The 19022-nt window shown below is 37.5% G+C and overlaps 1 protein-coding gene across 1 annotated transcript in view; it reads left to right on the top strand.

Moving 5' to 3' along the window:
- Nucleotides 1-19022, top strand: part of slc49a4 (solute carrier family 49 member 4) — a 41299-nt gene that overhangs the window by 10420 nt on the left and 11857 nt on the right. Inside the window, exons 3-7 of the mRNA XM_056263165.1 lie at nucleotides 208-482; nucleotides 2625-2754; nucleotides 7262-7370; nucleotides 14027-14094; nucleotides 17443-17570. Of these exons, the coding sequence (XP_056119140.1) occupies nucleotides 208-482; nucleotides 2625-2754; nucleotides 7262-7370; nucleotides 14027-14094; nucleotides 17443-17570 (710 nt within the window). The remainder of the gene's footprint in view (nucleotides 1-207; nucleotides 483-2624; nucleotides 2755-7261; nucleotides 7371-14026; nucleotides 14095-17442; nucleotides 17571-19022) is intronic.

Here is a 19022-nt window from a genome sequence, read left to right on the forward strand (position 1 = left end):
ATCCTAAAAACTCTCAGATTACTTAATCAACACATAGCAATGCCCTGGAAATATAGTGCAATATAGCATTGTGCAATATAGCATTGTGACTGTGACTTTTACAGGAAAAAGCACACCCATATTTTCTTTATTTGTTTTAAAATGTAAAAAAATATATTGTACTTATAGTGTCTTTCACCCCCTTTTTTCTTTTCTTCAAATCTACAGGTTGATTCATGGTGGTCAACTTTTAAATGGTTTAGCTGGTCCTACCATTATGAGTGCTGGCCCTCTCCTGTCTACTACTTGGTTTGCTCCTGATCAGAGGGCTACAGCCACCGCTGTTGCATCACTTGTTGGCTACCTGGGGTCAGCCTGCTCCTTTCTGATTGGTCCATTAGCTGTCCCTGCACCCAATGACACTGAGAAATTGGGAAGCACAAGTACCATCTACTGGAACCAAAACCACATAGGAGACAGGATACAGTTTGTGCTTTACGCAGGTACAGTGTATTCAGCAGTTTGTTCTATACGCAGGTACGGTGTTGTCAGCTGACAATCCAGCAACAGCATTCATTCTGAATCAATATTAAATTATTTTAAGCATTTGCCATAAAGAAAAGCAATCACAAGAAAGCCATCCATGGTGGCTCTCCAAATACCACAATCAAGCGTCTTAACGTAGTTTGCGTTCACCTCGCCATAAAGATTGCCTCGCATTGTTCTGCTTAACTGATTCAGAAAATTAAAACATTTAGAGAGAGAGAGAGAGAGAGAGAGAGAGAAATCAAAGAGACTCTGTTTAAGTTGAAAGATGTTGCCTTTACTTTCACAAAAAAAGATTTGCTGGTAGTTTAGAGGTCATTGTGACACTTACTGCAACATTGGGCATCAAGATGCAGCCACATGCACTGGATGTTGACACACTCCTTGAAGAAGAAAAACTCTTAAGATTCAGTGCTGCATGCTGAGTCGAATGATTCCCAATTTATACATGACGGCCATTTTGTGTGTTGGCCATTTAGAATTTTGTCGTAAAATTCTATATTTTACAAATGCATTGGCGTATTGTTACGAAATTTGGTAAGTGTCGTCGGCACCATGCCCTGAAGGTACAGAAAATTTTTGAGTAGCGCCACCTTGTGGTCAAAAATTATAATATTTAAAAAAATGCTAATAGCTTTTGATTAATTTTGCCTATTGAAATTAAATTGGTTTGAAGTCATAGATTCTTTAGGTCATGCCAGGAACATATACCAATTTTGCCATAGTCTGCTGAACTTCCTGTCCACCATTTTTTTTTCAAACTCCTGGACCGTTTGTCCGATTTTCACCAAATTCGAGTTAGAACATCTTCAGCCCATGCTGGCATAACGTTATAGATTTCGTGTCGTTAGACGAAATTGTTTTTGTGTACCGCATCAGCAAATTTGATGGCATAATGCCAAACTGCATCTGGCTGTTTTCTATATTGACATTTATGTGTGTAATTGTCACCCAAAACTGACCACACCAGATCAATATGGTATCACCACCACCTATTGGCCAAAAGTAATGAGTAATTATGGCACATTACAAATTATTGTATTTATGGCCTTTCAACCATTTTGCGTTACATCATCTCCAAATGTCTTTACTCATTTTTGCAGTTGGTCTGATGCTCCATGCCTTGATTTTTAGATCCTCAATCTGCCTCTGTGGTGCTTGGCCCCTTAATTGCTGCTTGCAGCTATATTTTCTTATTAATCACAGTTAAAAATACTAATATTAATGTTTTTGTGGAAACTATGAAGGAATTTTTTTTTTTTCAAAATTCTTTGATGAATAGAAAAGCATTTATTTGAAATACAAATCTTTTGCAGTATTATAAATGTCTTTACTGTCACTCTTGATCGAATTAATGTGTCTTTGCTGAATAAAAGTATTCATTTATTTCATAAAATCTTACTGCCCCCAAACTTTTGAATAGTAGTGTATATCTTATTACTGTAATGTTAAATTTGCTTGATAAATCTGTGCTTGATGACAGAAAGGACAGATTTATAGAAACGATATTGTAGAAATTAAGTAGCTGAATAAAAGTGGGATCTGTCCAAGGAAACTGCACCTATTTTATCATGTGGACAGTGCCCAGGAGGACACAAAATTTAGGAACTCAACCTGAATCCTATGCTGGCATAGTCAGTGCATCTGGTTTTGCGATACTGTGTGCCAACAGGTTTTTCTATTTTATTTTATTTTTTTCTTGGCTACAGCAGTGCCAATACTGAACTTGGTCACACCGTCACAAATTCCAGCCCTGGATGAGCTCGTTGGAAAGCAGGAGCTTTTCGTGGACTAGGGTTAATGAGCTGATCAGTTGTTTCATTGTGCATTTCCTCCCTCTACAGAATTGTAATAAATCTGCTAGACTCATGGTTAACGCTAGATTAATGTGAGCCATCTAATGACCGTTAATGATGTTGGTTCTCTCTCTCTCTCTCATTAATTTGAATTTAGTTTCTGAAAATTGCACTGAAATGCCAGACGCGTTAAGCTCTTGTTCTAATTACCAGAGATAGATTAAGTCTGAATCCGTAAAATCTTTGTCAGATTTGATGTTGACACTGTGGCCGCATGGTAAATGTGTTTTTGTGAACCTGCAGAGTTTGGGATGATTGCAGCACTTTTCGTGGCTGTGCTGTTCTACTTCCCCTCCAGGCCGCCCATCCCTCCAAGCGTGGCAGCGGCTAGCCAACGTCTCAGCTACAGGAGCAGCATCTGCAGGCTGCTGAGGTATAATGCTGATCCTTCTTTACTAGACTGATTCAACTGTTTTGAAAAGAGAATTGTTAAAGGAATGGAGGTTTGGAAGTAGGTATAGTTCAACCGAAAAGTCTTCTACACTTACACAGAGAAGTAACCGTGCACAAACTTAATTGGTTCTTGTGTCTGTCACATCAACCTAGGTTAAAATCCAGATGCACTGAAAACTACAGTATATTGGTCAATTTCTTGAATAATAACTTTGATCTATTTCACACAGAGCAGGTTTAGAAAGGTTCGAATACACTAATGTTTAAAACGTTTGGGATTAGTAAGATATTTAATGTATTTAAAAAGAAGTCTCTTATGCTCACCAAGGCTGCATTTATAATATTTGTAGCATTTTTTTTTTTTACAAAATAAATCAAATTTTATTCCTATCAATTAAAAAAGCAGCAATTTTCAGCAGCCATTACTTCAGTCTTTAGTGTCACATGATCCTTTAGAAATCATTCTAATATGCTGATTTGGTGCTCAAGAAACGTTTCTTAACACAGTTACACGATGCTGCTTAAAATATTTGTGGAAACTTTGATAAATAGGAAGTTCAAAAGAACAGCAAATAACAATTTTTATAACTATGTGTGTCTTTACTGTCACTTGTGATCAATTTACTGCATCCTTGCTAAATAAAAGAATGAATATCTTTCAGAAAAAAACTCCTTGATCCCAAACTTTTGAACGGTACTGTATATTTCACAAATCATATTGAATATTTTAATAGTACATTTTTTTTCTTTTTGCGCCTTGAATCACTAAATGTACTATGGAAAAGAGCAACTGGGAAATATTCTGCTAAAAATCTGCTTTTGTGTTCTTCTGAGGACAAACCATCAGTCTGATCAATCCAGCTGATTCCCAATGGCATAATTAAGAATGAATTAATGATAAAAAATAAAATAAAAAATAATAAAAATTTAGGGTGAACTGGCCCTTAAAAAATCCATTTGCAAAAATTCCAAAATTTGAAAAGACCTAAACACAATATTTACTGTATTTGAAAATGGATTCAGACCATGAATATCAGTGTTCCTCATTGCCATTCAAAAGAGATTTTGCACTGGATATATCTGCACATGGGCATAAAAATGGACATCTGTTATTTCATGCCTTTTGTAACTTCCACATACTGTCTCCCTGATCTCAGCAAGGTCTTTGAAATTTTACTATTGCTTTTACAAAAGAGAATCTTAATGAACAGGGTCTTGTCATTTTGCCACTCACCATATGCTGCAGTTGTCATTTAATACACATCAAAGACAAGATCCTCTCCCTGCAGATTAATTACCAAGCCTTATGATGTCACAATCTGACCATCCTTAATTAATAGAACATCTTAATCTGTACATTTAGAAACACAGTGAAGTCCATCAAGGCCAATGTGACCACAGTGGCATTTTTACAGCTAGTCAGAACCCTCTTGATGTAGTCTCACCCGCAACGCTTGGGGAGGTTGATATTCACAGATCAGAGGAAGCCATCCCTGCTTTGAATGTGTTCTCACACCAACACTAGAGAAATTGGCTGAAATGTGTGGACTGGAAAGAACTGTTGAACTTCCACTTTTGCCGGGAGTCTGCAGTCCGACCCCCTCCGAGGAACGCCAGAACTTTCCCTCTCACAAAGAGAAGAACACACATGAATGGACGGAGACTGTAATGCTGTCTGGAGTCCCTCCGATAGGCAGAGTTCCAGTAGCCGTTTCACATTTGTATCTGAATGAAGCAAGCAGCAGATTGGTAGAGCTTTGTAAAACAGCTAGTCCATAGGGACAGTTCACTGGATACGGACCATGATTGTATTTCACCCTTGTTTCTGAACTCCTAAGTCCTTGGCTCACCTGACTTGGTAAAGCTTCAACGTTTTTAAGCCTGATTTGTTTGTTGCGGAGAGCATCATTATTTCATTGTTCTTTTATGGGAACCATTATCCAGCATTTGATTACTGCGCTAACTGTGATGATAGAATTGTTTTAGTATTTATGAAATGTGTGTTAAAAATGACTTGCAAAATCCTCATCTTGGGGCATTAAATCCCAACAGGGCCTGCCAAGGACAAATAGCACTTAGCTGATGATCCTTCTGGCTTGATGGCTCCCCCAAATCTGTCAAAGAATGGAAAGAAAGGCTTTCTCATCATATCCCATAAGCTAAATAAGCTCTTGGTGGGGGAAAAAAAGCTGCATAGATATCGATCTCTCCCAGCTGTGAGGTTAATGAAAGGGGTACTGTTGGGAGAAAGGGTTCTCCATCAACACCTTTTTTTGCTATTGCCTTCTTCAAGGCTACCGTAAGACACTGAAAGCATGCTTTGATTTCCCCACACACTTTCCTGTTAATGTTAATGGATGTTGATGGTAGAACTTTCTTCACATCCAACAATTCATACCTGGAGGTACTTATGAGTAGCATGACATGCAAATCGAATTTTCTACGTGTGCATTAATTTGATAGCCAATACGTTTTTTAACTTATAATTTAATCTGCATCCTCCTGGTCACTTTTAATAAAGCATATTTTTTATAGCTGATTTTCTCTTTAAAAAGCCTTTATAAAGAATCCCACATACTTCAAATCTCAATAGATCCGCAGCTGACAAGTGCTAGAAACTTTTTTAGGTGAAGTTTCTAAATCCAAGTGTCAATAAACATTAAAACGTTGAAGAAATTCCAGGTTGGCAAAACCTTTCTTTTCCTGGAATCCCTTGATGAATTTTTTTAAAATTGTAATTCAGTAACTTCCACTTCCCGTAGTTCCAATCCAAGTTCTAGTTCAGTTACCTGTGGGGTGCGGCCAATTCAATTAAAATAATTTCATACATTTTAAAAATATTACACAAGCCTGGAGAAGTCTAATCTGTTTGTGCTTTTGCAGAGAGCATCATGATCGCAGCTTTATGGGAACCATTATCCAGCATTTGATTACTGCGGTAAAACTGGTGATAGAATAGTATTAGTGTTGATGGACTTGGTGTTAAAAATAGCTGTGTCTTGCAAAATCTTAATTTTGGGGCATTAGTTCCCAACAGAGCCGGCAAAGGACAAATGACACTTAGCTAATGATCCTTCTGGCTTGATGGCTTACCAAATCTAGGACAGGATGAGGATGGTGCAATCAAACTAAGTGTGAAAACAGCCTTAAAGACTCAAATACCAAGAACCAAACGGCAACAAGTAAATTCCATAATGCACACCGCTTCAAAAGATAAACAAAGCATATTTGGAGAGCCCTCATGATTGGTTCCAGATGCTTTGTTGTTTTATGGGGGGGGACATTTCCTCTCGGGTAAGTCGGGGAGACACTGTTTGAGACACTTGAGGGAAAATAGGTAGAGAAGTGAGTAAGAAGGACCGGTGATTGTAATTGGGTTGGGAGTGATTGGAGGCCTGCCAGAAGGAACACATAAAGGCTGATTCCACAAAGGGATTCTCAACTTGTTTCAGTCTTGACTACAGCAATCCTGTGACTAGATAGATGCTCATAAAAATGCTAATACATGAAGAAAAAGCATCCCTCATTGCAAGGGATTTTTGTATCAGGGCAGGATTACCACAAAATTGACAGTACACTAAACCATGCACTGTGCTTGTATTAATGCTTAGAGCAACTTTGTTGTTGCTTAGCTTCAAGAAGGATTTGTTAGCGAGTCTTATAGATACTGCTATGAAAGAGTAAAAGTGCCCTACAGATATAGGATTTATTAAAAACATGCAGATACTGATTTTATGCATAGCTTCGCCCAGTGGGTCAGTTAGATTTAATTGGATGTTTAAAACAATTCCTACTTGGCAAAGCTCTTAATATCAAGGTATATTACCTTAAGTAAGCTGTCTGTTAACATTGCATATTCTCAGTGGCATTTGTTCAGTTGCTGCAGGACCTCAATAATTAAAAATAACCTCAATATATTTTTCATGACAGTGTTTTTTATTTAGTCAATTCATTATCATGTCATATTAATTAATTTAGTCAGTGTTACTCTAAAATGGCATTTGGATTAGCAAATTTCAAGTTCATTTTGTGCAGATGAAAGTTGTATTATTATGTTAAGAGGACACTCAAATGTGCAGTGTCCTCTTAAGAATCACATTCAGTTGCGGAAGCTAAATCAATGTAAGTCAGAACGCCGCTTATGGGCATGTCTTTATTCTAGCATTGTGCTGGCCTGATATCTGCTTCTGCTATCAGTTCCGTCTATTTCCCGTATTAAGGAGATTTTTATCTCTCTGTCACTGGGCTGCAAGGTAGGATAAATGTTTGGTGACAGGCTGGAAGGCATAGGAAGGAAACTCTACAATCTGTGTGAGATGCACAAGCTTTGATGTTCAGTTTCATGACAGTTTTGAAAGATCTGTTGCGCTTTCAAAAATGTGCGTCGTACACAGTCAAAATACAGCCTAGTATCTTAAAGTGCTTTCATAGTGTTCTATTTCTAAAAGTTTTTATCAGTCTACATCAGTCTTTGCTTTTTTTTTCAGCAACATGCGTTTCCTGATGATAGCGCTCGCCTACTCCGTGCCCACAGGGGTTGTTGCCGGCTGGGCCGGCGTGTTGGACATGATTTTAACACCTGTTCAAGTCAGCCAGGTAAGACATATTCCATGCTCCATGCTGGGCCCATTTAGATGTTACATTATTTCCTGGAAAATAAGTATTGCAAATATACAAAGACCTGTTTATTTTTGTCTGTTTCCATGTGTGTCTATGGTGGGTCATTGCAGCCTCATACATATTATTTTTTCCAATCAATTATGAACGAGATGTTGTCATTTTAAAGTATATTTCCCATTCAAGATGTTATGTTGTTAAAACAATAAATTTTCTCATTAAAACGATATATTATGTCATAAAAATGATATGCTTTTCCTGTTATAACGAGATAATATCGTTAAAATGACATATTTTGTACGTGACGTGATACCATGGGAAACAGGCCTTTATCACAGTCCGCATATTGTCATATCCGGCTTCGGTTTGTAGCGTAATCGAATCTCCTCCTGCATTATTGTCAATGGTCGGTTGCCAATTTTGAAAAGAAAATCAAACTAAATTGGCTGAACTTGACAATAAAAATCAGCATTCAAACGGTTTAATTAGCCTCACATGATAACCTACCATGTGTGGGTCATTTCATTTTCATTTTAATGTGCAACGTTTTGTGAACGAGGCGTTAGCCAGCACTGCTGGTATTGCCACAGTCATGAGATAAACAAGGATCTGCACGCTGCTCAAGTTACTGCCAGAGGAATAATTGGAATACACTCTATTTAAATTAAAAGTTTAATGCTATGGTTTTTATTTGATCGTTTAAGATGATCAAACCAGTTATTTTTGAATAATCGACATTTCTTTATTTGAACGACTTCAGTTTTAACACTTGATGATTGTATCGGAAACTAAAGTCAGAGCATGAAAGCAATCTGAACATTATTATTATTTAATTTGTACAGTCTTTACTCATAATTAATGTTTTATTGAACGCATAACCTGAATGAATAATGCTGTGTCGTGATATGTTGTTTGAATTCAATTCTTGCATTTATTTAATAAAAAAAAATGGTCAGACTCTGAAATATTGTGCACACATATACAGTAGGCTTGTGTGCACCCCTTTAAATAATGAAATATGCGTCGGAATAACTTCTTTTTTTTTTTTTATCGTACCCGACTAATGTTTATAAACTGGTTTCTGTTTCGATTAAGTATCTGTGATAAACTGAACATCAATAAATCACAACAAGCCTGTGCTATGGGCATTGCCATTGATGCAGGCTACAGCGCAAGTTATTTTACTATATTATTTTAAGCTTCCACTTTTTGAACGTGGACTGTGATGAAGGCCTATTTCCCACGTTGTCACATCACATACAAAAATATGTATTTTTAATAATATCTCATAACGGGAAAAGCATATGTCGTTATTTCAAGAAAATATATTGTTTTAACAACACATTATCTCGTTATTACAAATACATATTGTTTTATCGACATAGCATCTAGTTATTACGAGAAAATATTTTGTTTAAATGACATCGTTATTAAGAAATAATTGAGTGGAAAAAATATGTGGCAGAAATGCACCACTGTATGTTTCAATAGTTGTGTGTGTCTGAAGCAAGCATTTATCAGATGTACAATTCATTTGCACCTTCTATAATTTTAATTATGATCAAAATGAAATGTAATTCCTATGGATTAAACAGTTATTGACTCATAATTAACCCTGGGTGTACAAACACACATTTAAGTATGTGACTGGAAACTCTGACCAAACTCTTTGCCTTTCTATACGTTCTCATTTTAAAAAATACTGGCAGGCCTGAATGGGTGGACTTTGAACTTCAAAACAAGCTGTTAAAAACATCTAATTACAGTTTTGAAAATCCAAAGCTATCCACATGTAGATATCCCTCTCCAGCCGTTCCCTCTCCAAACAGAGCTCATCAGAATCTAATCAAACATACATGCTCAAGACGCTTTTATTTGCATACTCACAAAAGTACTTCATCTTTGATGGGCCAACCACAGCTTAATGAGATGAGCTCTCCACCTCAGAGTTTCTGATTCTCCCCAGACTCCTCACATTTGCATCTGAAATGTGAGAGTTATGGGCCAAAGCAATCACACAACATTCTAGGCCCAGCTGAATTACTGGCTTGCAGAGACAAAAATGATGTTTTCAGGTCTTGTAGTTTCTTTTCCAGGTAAACTAAGTGGTCTTTGAACCGGTATTGGAAAGAAAATCATGCAAGTTGAAGATAGAATGCCTTTTTTCCTTTTTCCACAATATGTCTCTGCTGCCAAAGCCTTTGTGAGACTAATTTGAATTTTCCGTCTTCTCATTCAAGTTTCAGTTCTTTTTTTAACAACAATTGAAAGCGTACGCCTCAAGCATTTCTTTCTCCCATTTTAATATTTCACTATTGTTAAGAAAGTCTTTTTTCCTAGTCATTTAAATTTGGTTGAAGAGAAATAAGTGTTATCAGACAAACTGAAATTATATATAGATTTCTAGAAGTCAGATTGTTATAAAAAAAGAAAAAGAAACGGCAGTGCTCAAAAGGCAGCAGTGTATTGATATTCTTCAAACATTCTGGGTGGGGATTTGTTTAAAATCCCAAATTTTAAGTATTAAACTTCACCAATTAATTCAGCCTGGATCACTTTAAAAACCTTGCATTGAAAAACTAAATTAGGATTAACGGCAGAATTCATAAACCTTTGCTTTGCTGGTAACACTAGGTTGTTTGTATTGTATAGTAAAGTGTTAGCAATTTACTTAACATTGAATGATTTCTCTGTTAACTTGGATAGAAAGCAATAAAAAAAAGCATCCAGTCATGGTGTGAAAGTTTATATTCTGAAGATGTTAAGTTCTTGCATTTTGATTGGTGTCAGAAGTCACTCACAACAAATAAGTTTCCACGTTCGCGCACAGTAATTTGTGAGTGGAATGGTAGAGCCCTGAGGCAGTAAGCATGTAGAGCAGTACAACAATAATTAGCTGCAAGTGTATAGTCCACCGCTACATTAATCAATCTTGTCTAATTGCTTCATTAATGGTGAATGGCCATTAAGCCTGCGCACAATGGCTGTGCACTGATTAGGCAGACACCCTTTGCCCTTGGAAAGTCATCATCAAATTCGAGGTGCTTTGCTGGGGTTGAGAAACATTAAGAGTGACTGTTTTATTAAAGCTGCCTCAAACTGCTCAGAACAAAGGCTCGCTTTTGTGATTTCGCTAACTATTTCGCCCTGATTAAAACTAAAGGGGGAGCAATGTGGTTTTCTGATTTTAAAACCCGTTTTAGTGAGTGATGCCATGTTTTTTGTCCCTAAGGCTTCCGGTGTAAACATGTTAGTGAGTTAAGATCATCAAACACGGAGATCTAGAATACCTGAAGAAAGTGTTTGCTTTCACAGAAGTATTCAATATATATCACAACAGAACATATAACAAAAACATCATACATTATATTGTATCAGTATAAAACAGTAACATCAATGTAATTGGGATATATGCCATATCATTCTCCACCTTGTCCCGAGTCCTAACCATCACAATGCACTATACTGCATGACAGAAAAATTTGAATTTGAAATAATGCTTTGGACACACATGATTTACACTTTTTTGCCAAAAGAAATAGTATACTAGGGTATGAAATTGCAGCGTTACACCAGTAGACATAAATCACAAAATGGGAAATAGCAATTAATACATCCAGGGGCGCTGGAACCAGGGTTCTCTCTGCCACTTCACTCCCCCCAAACTTTTAGCTCACATCCCCATTGGCAGATATTAAAGTATGAAGTTTACCTCTGCTGCCTCGCATTAAAATCGCATGATATATGACATTCTGATATATGGTATGGTTCACTGTAGTTTTAGCACTTGATGTTTATTTCAAATAGATAAAGATGTCTTTTACCCCTGCACATGTATCCTCAGACCTTATAAGTCCCTGGAGCAGCGGTGTCTTAATGCCGTTTAGTGAGAATGTGCTTGTCCAGACAGGGACAGTGTTAAGAAGGTGGAGAAATTGAAAATGCACAGTGCTGAATCTCCACACATGCTAAAATCACCATCACATTTGATTTTGTGTATTCTAGAACAATGAAGCTGTCAAATAAATGTCACGTTCATTTGTGCACAAATTAAGTGTCACACAAATCACACCGCACGAGACTGACCTTACATTTATGAGAAATATCCAATCAGTGTGTTATTGACCATTTTAAAGAAATGGAATGAATTTAAATGATTTTTGAACGTGTCCTGATGTTCAATTGTTGATATTTCAGTTCATCTTGGAGGTGAGCTCTACTACATCCCAAAATGACATTGAATTGTTATATTAGTTAGCATGAATCATGAATGTTAATTAGCTACTGTGACACTCTGGTCTAGGAAGATTAGCTTGCAATGAGAGAAGTAATATTCATGAGCCCAGTGTTCTCTGAATAGTGACATTACAACCCAGCCAAAGACAGTGAGATTCAGCTCAGATTCAGTGGTTTGTCCTGATAGCCACAGGTAAGAAGTACATAAGGAAATGTTCTTTTGTGTAATAAGTGTTTTGCTGAAGGTGCTTTCCTGTGCAGTGACAGTCCGGTGCATTGGGTGAGAGATGTTGTGCCAGCATTCTCCTCTCCATCACCACCCCCAGGGGATCAAGGCTGATACCCAGACAGAGCCAGCATTTCTGGGCGCTCTTGTTAGCTTCGCTAGCTATCAAATCAGCCAAATCAAAGTCTAGAATCTTTTTTCTCCTTGCATGGTATATTTTGGTGGACGAGAGACGAGTGTATTTTAGAACTCTTTTTATTGGCAGAGAAGATATAAATGAACGGGTCATATGTAGTTGTTTGATAGAACAGACTCAGTCAAGTTGTTTTACTAAATAACTTTTGCCGAATCAATACTGTTGCAGTGTTTCCCATAGGATTTTGTGAGATTATTGGGGGTGGACCTCGGTCTTTCGCACATGTAGAGATGGAGTTCGCTGCATTCACTGTAACCGAGCTGCTCTGAGACACTAAGGCTACGTTCACACTGGGAGTCTTAGTGCTCAATTCCAAATTATTGCTTGGATCTGATTTTTTTTTTTTTGTATAACTGTTCACATTGCTGTTTTAAATGGGGCCAATATCAGATTCAAGTGTGAACAGATCATGATCCTGAACTGACCTGCATGCACAAAAGAATGATACACGCTATCGTACGGAAGTAAAGACAGAGAACTTTAAAGTAAGCGATTACGCGTTTATTTATTGTGATCTGCTGCGGAATCCAGCAAATTTATAAAAAAAAACAAAGATGAGGGTGCGAAAAAAGAAAGCAGAGTTTATGATACGAGGCCTCATGTTTTGCTTGTATATTGTCACTGTAATACTTATGAGCTCTGACACATCACTACCTTTCATTACTGTCTTGATAACTTCAGGTAAAATGTGCGCAGAATTGTGACGAATGTTGCTCTAGAGTGACATAAAAGTCGCATGAATTTGACTGTTCAGACTGAGGTCGCATAGCAAAACATCTGACCTGTATCGAATTTAGGACCACATATGGAAGTGGCCCAAATCAGAATTGAAAAAGATTAATTCCATGTGGTTTGTGCCGTTCACACTGTCATGACAAAAAGTCACACATGAGCAAAAAAAAAAAAAGGATTTGGGACATTATTTACTACTTATTATAGCAGCTTATGTACTTATTGAATTAAATCTCAACCTTTTGCGATTTTGATAAGTCCATATATATAACGCTTTTGATTTTAGTTAGTTTGACAGGTACTTTGCTAAAGCAGTAGCACAAAGCACAAATGTTTGAGACCTTAGTCTCCCAGACCTTATTCTTTGTAATTTAATGGTAAACACTGATATTGCATGTTGTTATATACAATATACACTGCTGTTCAAATTTTTTTTGTTTTAAGATTTGTTTGTTTTGAAAGGAATTAATACTTTATTCAGCAAGGATGCATTAAATTGTCCGAGAATGACTTTTATAATATTAAAAAATGTTTAATGGTATAATATATTTTTATTTAGAATAAATGATTTTCTTTTTAACTTTCTATTCATCAAAAAATCCTGCAAATTTTTTTTCTCACAAATATTAAGCAGCACAACTGTTTTCAGCTTTACTTAAGGTACTTCTTAAGCACCAAATCAGCATATTAGAATGTTGTTGTTTTTTTAAGGATTATGTGATACTGAAGACTGAAGGTTCAGCTTTGCCATCACAGAAATAAGTTACATTTAAAATGGTTATTTGAAATTGTAATAATATTTCACAATATTACTGTTATATATATATATATATATATATAAATAAATGCAGCCTCGGTGAGCTTGAGACTTCTTTCATAAGCAATAAAAAATATATTTTTTAATTCACCTTTGCTTGGACAAACAATATGTAGCCTTTTATTAGGTTCTCATATAGGAACTTTTTTTTGTATCCCTGCTCTTATCAATACTGCGGCTGACCTCAGCCATGCCTGACACAGACCCATCTGTTTTATGAAGTCTGCTGCTGAACCAGATTGCTCATCAAAGATATGTCCGTGGACAGCATGAAGTCTGCCAGTTTATTCCTCTCTCTGATAGACACAGTTGCTCAGACTGTAGACGCTCTTGGCTCACTCCCCATCAGGCTGCTTCATCACGAGTGATGTCCAGCATCACAAGCAGCGAATAATCCCCTCTGATCACACCTTTCTCTGTTCTGATAGGTGGACGCTGGCTGGATCGGGTTCTGGTCCATAGTTGGAGGCTGTGTGTTTGGTGTGGCCATGGCGAGGTGAGTAATGCCTGAGAAATTATGGTGATGTTGTCATGCATTTGAACTTGTTAACATTTACTGTACATGTATTGTCCAGTGACATGGAAAAGAGAAGTAGCAGACCCTTAAACATTAGTCACATAAGAATCCAGGAATGAGCTTTACTGACTAACAGCTGGGACTGTCAGCATGCTAAAACTCTCTCTAAATTCATCTCCGTTAAAGCACCGGTATTACAGCCATCAAAGCATTGCTTTTGTAACAAATCCACTGCCTTCAACAAAACATTTCAAAACAAATATTGTTAAACTCCTACATTCGCGTCTTTGGCCATCTCAGTGGTTTCAATAGGCGTCTCATTCATTCAACACCTTTAGTTACGCATCAAGGTAAAAATAGTTCAACTTTTATAAATGCGTCTCAAGACCACTGTTCTGTTTGCTCTCCATCCAGCTGCTTTGGAACTCTCCATACCAGCTGATAGCCTGTAATCGTAATTCAAAAAAGGAAACCGAAAGTTAGGACTGCGGATATGCAAACTGTAAACAAAGCTGCACTTGCTCTTACCATTTTCAAACAAGTCTTGCTCTCCATAGACGAATTCAATGAAAATCATCACAGATGAAAAATGAGAAGAGCTTTCTCTGTGTGCCCTCTGGATATTGTCATTTGCTTGCTTTTGGTACTTCCATTTTTCTTCTCATGCTAAGCTGAACAGCCAATCAGAGTGACAGGCTCACTGACAAGCTCCACCTCCAATTCAATATTTTAAGTAAAATTTACCAGCGAGGGTCGGAAAAAATATGTAGTTTTTCACAGCTAGTAAAATGATAACTTTTAAGACCAGCACTGGACTGTTTTAGGAGTGGGCTAAATGGCAGGTGGTAATCGTACAATGGCTACCAACTTCCACCTTTCAGCGAATCAATTAGGGCAAACGTCACATAAAATAATACATATGCATGAATATAACCCACGCATGGCACAGCTTGTGTGCTGAGCCACTGACAGAAAAAAAAGATTCCTGCGGAAAGAAGATATGAACAACAGAAGAAAAGTTGTTGTTTTTTCACACAAATATGCATTTTTATATATTTATACTTATTTATTATATATATATATATACCTAATTATTAAAGTTTCATGACAAAAATGCTAGAATGCTGACGTTTCTAGAAACTTTCTAAGGTTTTATTTAGCTTTAAAATGGTCTGATATGACTGTATCCCTGGCAACTAGGCATATAAACCAGTGTCATCCTTTTCAAATCGTTCCTACGCTCCTGCTGGAAAGACATTTATTCTGTCTTTGTTAGGCCACTTTTTTTTTCCTGGGTGTTTTGGATCCTCCCTGATCCCAAAGCTAATTTATTCTCTTTCTGCTAATTTATTAAAATCAGCTTTTGTTATGAACAGTGGGTGAAAATGCTAATGAAATGGTCACGTCGCACAGACTGATTAAGACACTGGCGTAGAGAAGAGAGAAAGAGCAAACTGTTGTCTGCAAAAAGCAAGAGATTTGTCTGTCCCCGATGACTAAATGTTTGCAGGAGGGCTCAAATCAGTACATCCAGTCAGGTTTTGCATTTTGAAAACCTTTTAATTAGGAAACTGCATTTAATCAATTGCCACATTGCTGTATTGGTTTTGGGGTTAGTACACGCATTACCATTAAGATAGGGAGGGACAAAGTGGGGTAAAACATCAATAAAGACTTTTGAGCTGCCCTTGTTGTGTGTTATTCAAATCGAGTCATGAGCCACAAGCCAAATGGGGATTGATAAAGCTGATTGAAGATTGCACACCCCGCCAGTTTCTTTGTCACTTGTACGTGTTAGCTTTTTTCTCATATTGGCTGTTCATTTGGGACAGGTTGCAGAAAGAAGCAACAGATGCCCCACTAAGTCTCCACGGCAGCACGGTCCTATTAGTGGTCGTTTGGCGAGTGATCTCTCGTTAATGGGCCCCTGTGAGTTACAGGGTCCAGCGCCCTCCCTGTGCCACGAATCATGCAGCAAATGCGTTAACATGAGTTATTATACACCACCAGCTCTCCGCCGCAGAGCGCATCCCTTTGGGTCAAGTCCATGCTTTAGAAAAATGGATGCATTAAAATCGAGATGCAAGGGCGATGGCTACACATTCTAAATGATGCGATTCCTGAGGAGGATATAATAGCCGCAAGCCCTCGTCAAAGACTCGTCCTCGTTCGCCGTTATGGTGGAGTTATCCTAGACGAGTGAATCTTAAGAGGCCGTCTCCGCAGGTCAATTAACGGTTTGTGGTGTGAGGTATACTGATCGGTTGGGCAAACACTGGGATGCCTGACAAACCACCAGACTTTAATTGTCAGACAGCAGTTCGGGAGGTAGGGGTGACATTGATTTTCGAATGAAGAAGGCGATGTTGTCGGGTCAAGAAAGTGAGGTTGACAACCGATTAAATGCTTTATATTTAAAGGGATAGCTCACCCAAAAATAGAAATTCTGTTCTTCATTTATATGTCGTTCTAATGTATGACATGTATTCATTTCCAACCCATGAGACTTTTTTCATGGAACATGAAAAGAGAAGTGTTGAAAAATGCCCACAACACCATAAATGTGTTGTAAAAGTAGTCTATACATCTTATAGGCATAATAGCATTGATGTCAAACCTAGAGTGGCACATTTTATTTGAATATATCGGAATGTTAATGAGATTTGAGAGCTGTAAAGATTTTCTGTGAATACCATAGGCTTCCATTGTATCGAGCTGCATGATACATTTCTCCATTAGTGTTCCACCGAATTTACAAATTCACAGGTTTGGAATGACATGATGGCAAGTAAAGGATGACAAAACTTTAATTTTGAGGTGAATAATTACTTTAAAAGGCATTAAAAGCCCATAAGCCATTATTAAAAAATAAGTCTTGCAACCCCGACACAACAAATAACAGCTAACTCCTCCATAAAGTGTTTTTATTATGATGGCTTTCATCTCTGTTGTGAGGAAAGGTGATGAATTACATGCCCTAGTGATATTGCTATGTATTGCTGCCATCATGTTAGAGGTGCTAAATTGTGTCTGATGCCTGATGAGAGGAGACTGTGTGAAGAACTTAGTCAGAAGCTATATTATATTGTGAGGATTTGTTTTGAGTTATCTCCAGTAGGCTTGTTTTTGAGGGACAAGATTTTTCGCGCGCGCCTGGTCTCTGACGTAGGTGCCGAAAATAAGATCTGTGAAAAAGTTTCACCTGCGCTTGCCTATAATTTGCCGCCTCTGTAGTTTTTGTTCTGTCACCTTTGAGCTATGACTCGAGATTCAAGTTTCACTCTCTCTCTCCTCCTGCTTTCTTATGTTTTCTGTTTTTGCCCTCAGGTTTGCTGACTATATTCGAGGGATGTTGAAGCTGATTCTCGTGCTGATGTTTGCCGGTGCATCCTTGGCGGCCACCTGGTTCACTCTCACCTGCTTGACCAGGCTCACCCACCTGCCCTCTACTAAAGGTACGCTGTGGTGAAAAGGACAGTATGTTCTGCCTTGTGGACATCCACAAAACTGTCAGCCCGCGGGGAGTCTGCTAGGCGAACAGCAAGCTGCAATTTTATCTGTGATAGGGAGCCAGAGGAACTCATTAAGTCCTGATCAATGAAGAGAAAAGGGGAGTGGGTATCTAGAGAAGCCGGCCTGAAACAAACATATGCCCCATAGATCAGCCAGCTCAGATATTTCCATCAATTATCATTTTATGGTTGGCACCTGACTTTTTTTTATCTGCTCTCTCCCAGAATTCCTGGCAGACAGAGCTTTCAGACTCATGGGCCATCTCTCCATCTGGCATGATTTTATATCGCACACGCATGTGCCGTTGCCATCCGTGCCTTCCCATGCCTGTCGTGATTCATATCACTCACTAATAAACACAAGACTATGTTGTGGCAACATCAATTCATCAGAACGTATTCTAGATGGAATCATTTTGCAAGGAATAACTGACAATGGACCTTCGCCTACCGTGTCCATGTAATCTAATGGTGCCACTCTCATTTAATCAAATTATACCATATATACCAGTACTTCCTTACATCCAGTGTGTCAAATTAACGCCAGCCACGAGCCAAATGTGCCTATGTTTTGTGCAGTGCCAGGTTTTTTTTGCTTCTCTTTCAGTCACTGCGACATGCAAGATGTCTCTGAATGGCATTCAATAAGAATTGCCATTGCTTAGAAGCAACAGTGCATGGTTGAATAAACACACTTGATTGTAAATGCAGTGCAAGCACTTTTCATAGGACATGCATGTAAAGAGTTTTCATGCTTTATTGCTAATAATTTTGTCTTGTATCTGAATGTTCTAAATAGTATTCAAATAATATAGAAATAATGATATTCATTGTGTAACATTATGTAAGGAATAATTGGCCATATTACTACCTTGACTTTTACATTTTTCAAAATGCAGTGGTGCCATTGTCAGTTCTTCTATTTATACCATGGTTACACGCATCTCAGATATTTCTCATGATTACAACTACGCTACATTGAAAAGTTGGGAATCATTCATAATGAACATGTTTATGAAAGCGCGTGATGCTTTTATTCACCAAGGTTGCATAAAATTGGTCAAAAATTGCACCACTGTTAAAAAGTTTTGGGTCAGTAAGTTTAAAGGTATTAATACTTTTATTCAGTACGGGAACATTCAATTGTTAAAAAGTGACAGTAAAAGACTTTTACATTGTCAAAAATGATCAAAAGAAGAATAGACATTTTTCTAACAATGTATCACGGTATCTATCCACAGAAATATTGGTATTAAACCGTTTTCAACATTGCTTATATTTCTTGAGCACCAGATCAGCATATTAGAATGATATTAGTAATGACTACTGAAAATCCAGCTTTGCCATCACAGGAATACAATGTTGAAATATAAAAAATTATATTTAACTTTGTTT

Source organism: Rhinichthys klamathensis, unplaced genomic scaffold (genome assembly GCF_029890125.1).
Source record: "Rhinichthys klamathensis goyatoka isolate OS25496 unplaced genomic scaffold, OSU_Roscu_1.1 h1tg000201l_1, whole genome shotgun sequence".
Taxonomy (NCBI): domain Eukaryota; kingdom Metazoa; phylum Chordata; class Actinopteri; order Cypriniformes; family Leuciscidae; genus Rhinichthys; species Rhinichthys klamathensis.